Source organism: Microchirus variegatus (genome assembly GCF_963457635.1).
Source record: "Microchirus variegatus genome assembly, chromosome: 12".
NCBI classification, from domain to species: domain Eukaryota; kingdom Metazoa; phylum Chordata; class Actinopteri; order Pleuronectiformes; family Soleidae; genus Microchirus; species Microchirus variegatus.
In genome coordinates, this window is record NC_139813.1 from 28,746,674 (window position 1) to 28,751,673 (window position 5,000).

Consider the following 5,000-nt stretch of genomic DNA (forward strand, 5'->3'; position numbering starts at 1 on the left):
AGGAGAGGAGGAGGAGGAGAGAGGAGGAGAGAGGAGAGAGGAGAGGAGGAGGAGGAGAGAGGAGGAGAGAGGAGAGAGGAGAGGAGGAGGAGGAGAGAGGAGAGAGGAGAGAGGAGAGGAGGAGAGAGGAGGAGGTGAGGAGGAGGAGGTGAGGAGGAGAGAGAAGAGAGGAGAGAGGAGGAGGTGAGAGGAGAGAGGAGGAGGTGAGGAGGAGAGAGGAGGAGAGGAGAGAGGAGGAGGTGAGGAGGAGGAGGAGAGAGGAGAGAGGAGAGGAGGAGGAGGTGAGGAGGAGAGAGGAGGAGAGAGGAGAGAGGAGGAGGAGAGGAGGAGAGAGGAGAGAGGAGGAGGTGAGGAGGAGAGAGGAGAGGAGGAGAGAGGAGGAGGTGAGGAGGAGAGAGGAGGAGGTGAGAGGAGGAGGTGAGAGGAGGAGGTGAGGAGGAGAGAGGAGGAGGTGAGAGGAGGAGGTGAGGAGGAGAGAGGAGGAGGTGAGGAGAGAGGAGGATAGAGGAGGTGAGGAGGAGAGAGGAGGAGAGAGGAGGAGCAGAGAGAGGAGGTGAGGAGGTGAGGAGAGGAGGAGGTGAGGAGAGGAGGAGGTGAGGAGAGAGGAGGTGAGGAGCAACACTCACAACTCTGACCCCTCCCCCTCAGATCTTCCGTACTCCTGCAGACCGTAAGAGTTCTTGTCCACAGCGACCACAACACACACAACCAGGGCAGGAAGACCTACAACAACAACAATAACATAATAACAACAACAACAACATAACAACAACAACACAAACAGCAACAACACAACAACAACAACACGGTTAGCATCTTTAGCGACTGTTTGACCCATCACATGCTAGCAGACTCTTAGATGACCTTTGACCTCTCACCCCAGCCCACGATGCAGAACTTGAGGATGTATCTGCGTATGTAGGTGTTGAAGACCTTGACCAGAGCGATGTACATGTGGACAGACTCCAGACTCATCCAGGTGAAGGTGGTGAGCAGGAAGTAATGTAGGAAGACGGCCACAGTGACACAGAGCCACTGAGCGTCCAGAGCAGCTAACCATCCGTCTAACAGGAAGCTCATGTTGAGGAAGAGCAGCGACGAGCTCAGGTTCATCAGGATCTTTGACGGATAATCACGACGGATTTTTCTGCAAAAACAACAGAGAAAATGTTCCACAGAGGTTTGTGGACGATCATGCTGCTCAGCTCCTCCTCCTCCTGCTCAGCTCCTCCTCCTCCTGCTCAGCTCCTCCTCCTCCTGCTCAGCTCCTCCTCCTCCCGCTCAGCTCCTCCCACTCATCACAGAGAACAATAACTCTACACTAACTATGCTAACTCTCTACACTAACTACATTAACCGTACCCTAACTCCATGCTAACCCTACGCTAATGCCATGCTAACTTTACGCTAACTCAAACTAGTTCATGACTTCCTGTTCACAAATAAAAGGGATATATATATGTATATATATATGAATGTAGTTTTTTATTTGCTACATGTGATTTTCTCTCTTGAATATGGACTGAATGAATGACTGAATGAATGAATGAATGACTGAATGAATGAATTAATGAATGAATGACTAACTGAATGACTGGCTGAATGAATGACTGAATGAATGAATGAATGAATGGATGAATGAATGGATGACTGACTGAATGAATGATGAATGAATGAATGACTGAATGAATGACTGAATGAATGAATGAATGACTGACTGAATGACTGACTGAATGAATGGATGACTGAATGGATGAATGAATGACTGACTGAATGACTGACTGAATGGTTGAATGACTGAATGACTGAATGAATGAATGAATGAATGACTGACTGACTGAATTAATGAATGACTGAATGAATGAATGACTGAATGGATGACTGAATGAATGAATGAGTGAATGAATGAGTGAATGAATGAATGAATGACTGAATGAATGACTGAATGAGTGAATGACTGAATGAATGGATGACTGAATGAATGACTGAATGAATGGATGAATGAGTGAATGAATGAATGAATGGATGAATGAATGAATGAGTGAATGAATGAGTGAATGAATGACTGAATGAATGGATGAATGAATGAATGAGTGAATGAATGAATGGATGAATGAATGAATGAGTGACTCACTCAAAGGCGATGTATGTGAGCAGCGTGGCGGCAGAGAAGACGGCAGAGACTCCACAGCCGATGTACGAGATGAACGTGAGAATCCTGTTGTTCTTTGAATCGATGTGAGCTGAGACACCAGAGACGTCCTGAAGGGGGCGACAGAGACGCTATTATCATTATTATTATTATTATTATTATTATTATTATTAATAAGACTGGTGATTATTTATGTTGTTGGAAAATAGTAAATATGTAAATATGAAATATTTATGTGAAATTACACACACACACACACGCACACACGCACACGCACACACGCACACACGCACACACCATGAGGATGCCAAAGTGTGTCAGGTGATCACACAGACACACAGTTGTGTTGATGCTGGATTCTTCAGACACTCTGCAGCCGCCTGAGTTCCAGCCTCCAGCTCCATCTAGTGACGTCAGAGAGTATTACAGTATTACATGACATCAGAGAGTATTACAGTATTACATGACATCAGAGAGTATTACAGTATTACATGACATCAGAGAGTATTACAGTATTACATGACATCAGAGAGTATTACAGTATTACATGAGTGTAACATTGTGATGATTATATTTAACCACTTACTGTTGAGAGAGAAGTCCCAGAAGACACAGACTGGATTGGCAGAGAACTGAGAGGAAACAGGAAACAGGAAACAGGAAACAGGAAACAGGAAACATCATCAGTGGTTTTCTCTGTGACTTTGGTTTGGCAGAGTGAGTGATTTACTAACAGTGACATAAAGACGTGATCATGTGACGTAGATATAAACAATCATCTCCCTGTCAGTGTTGTTCAGGGACTGTCAGGTAAATCTGACGCAGTAGAACACAACAGTAGAACACAGCAGTAGAACGCAGTAGAACACAGCAGTAGAACATTACATTAGAACGCAGTAGAACACAGCAGTAGAACGCAGTAGAAGAACACAGTAGTAGAACATAACAGTAGAACGCAGTAGAACACAGCAGTAGAACGCAGTAGAAGAACACAGCAGTAGAACATTACAGTAGAACGCAGTAGAACACAGCAGTAGAACGCAGTAGAAGAACACAGCAGTAGAACATAACAGTAGAACGCAGTAGAACACAGCAGTAGAACACTGTAGAACACAGTAGAAAACAGCAGTAGAACACAGCAGTAGAACACTGTAGAACACAGTAGAAAACAGCAGTAGAAAACGGTAGAACGCAGTAGAACACAAAAGAACACAGTAGAATGCAGTAGAACACAGCAGAACACAGCAGTAGAACACAAAGGAACACAGTAGAACACAGAAGAACGCAGTAGAACACAGCAGAACAGAGCAGTAGAACACAAAAGAACACAGAAGAACACAGCAGAACAGAGCAGTAGAACACAAAAGAACACAGTTGAACAGAGCAGTAGAACACAAAAGAACACAGTAGAACAGAGCAGTAGAACACAAAAGAACACAGAAGAACACACTAGAACGCAGTAGCATACAGAAGAACACAGCAGTAGATCACAGAAGAACACAGCAGTAGAACACAGCAGAACTGAATGACAGCTCAGGGTTCTTCACCTGCTCTGACAGGTGGACGATGTGGATCTCCACAGGTTCCTTCAGGTCTCTGATGGAGATGTTCCCCACGCTGCTGGCGACGACATAGCTGTTCAAAGAACGACCGTCCTGTTCTCTCTGAAAACATCAAAACAAACGTGTCGTTCAGACCATGAAGAAGAACAAGGTTCTGTTGGATCAGAGCAGAACACTGACCTGGAACAGACTGGTTCTCCTGAAGAACATGAAGCTGATCCTGGACAGAACTGTTCTGTCAGACTCACTCAGAGACGCACTGGACATCAGTGAGGAAGGAAGTCTGACCTGAGCCACCGGGTCAACATGCACCTCCTCAAACACCACCTGAGGAGGAGGAGGAGGAGCAGGAGGAGCAGGAGAGGGAGGAGGAGGAGGAGGAGGAGGAGGAGGAGGAGGAGGAGGAGGAGGAGGAGAGGGAGGAGGAGGAGGAGGAGAGGGAGGAGGAGGAGGAGGAGGAGAGGGAGAGGGAGGGAGGAGGAGGAGGAGGAGGAGAGGGAGGAGGAGGAGGAGAGGGAGGGGGAGAGGGAGGAGGAGGAGGAGGAGAGGGAGGGGGAGGAGGAGGAGGAGGAGAGGGAGGAGGAGGAGGAGAGAGGGAGGGGGAGAGGGAGGAGGAGGAGGAGAGGGAGGGGGAGGAGGAGGAGGAGAGAGGGAGGGGGAGGGGGAGAGGGAGGAGGAGGAGGAGAGAGGGAGGGGGAGAGGGAGGAGGAGAGGGAGAGGGAGGAGGAGAGGGAGGGGGAGGAGGAGAGAGGGAGGGAGGGGGAGAGGGAGGAGGAGGAGCAGGAGAGGGAGGAGAGAGAGGGGGAGGAGGAGGAGAGAGGGAGGGGGAGAGGGAGGAGGAGGAGCAGGAGGAGGAGAGGGAGGAGGAGGAGGAGAGGGAGGAGAGGGAGGAGGAGAGGGATGGGGAGGAGGAGAGGGAGGAGAGGAGGAGAGAGGAGGAGGAGAGGGAGGGGGAGGAGGAGAGGGAGGGGGATAGGGAGGAGAAGAATAAGGTTCCATGTTACTTCCACAGTGAACCTGATGAAGAACCTGAAGAACCTCCTGTGGAGAACACACATCTTTACCTGAGGGTTGGAGGTGTTGGTGGAGATCAGGGCGCTGAAGGAGGTGCCGTTGAACACGCTGGAGTTGACGGTTGAAATCCCTAAAGCCAGATGTCTGGAGCTGATGCTGATGGACGGACCAGAGAACTTTACCTTCTGAACAAGTTCATCCACCGTCTTCAGAGCTCTGAGGAACCGAGAAACACCAGAGAACCTGAAGATCTACTCTGGTTCTTCTGAAGA

The 5,000-nt window shown here is 48.4% G+C and overlaps 1 protein-coding gene across 1 annotated transcript in view; it reads right to left on the bottom strand.

The window, feature by feature from the left end:
• Positions 1–5,000, bottom strand: part of adgrg6 (adhesion G protein-coupled receptor G6) — a 36,515-nt gene that overhangs the window by 7,390 nt on the left and 24,125 nt on the right. Inside the window, exons 22-29 of the mRNA XM_083898694.1 lie at positions 4,779–4,944; positions 3,895–4,041; positions 3,700–3,816; positions 2,739–2,784; positions 2,450–2,556; positions 2,135–2,262; positions 879–1,147; positions 627–723 (exon numbers count right to left, since the gene is read on the bottom strand). Of these exons, the coding sequence (XP_083754820.1) occupies positions 627–723; positions 879–1,147; positions 2,135–2,262; positions 2,450–2,556; positions 2,739–2,784; positions 3,700–3,816; positions 3,895–4,041; positions 4,779–4,944 (1,077 nt within the window). The remainder of the gene's footprint in view (positions 1–626; positions 724–878; positions 1,148–2,134; positions 2,263–2,449; positions 2,557–2,738; positions 2,785–3,699; positions 3,817–3,894; positions 4,042–4,778; positions 4,945–5,000) is intronic.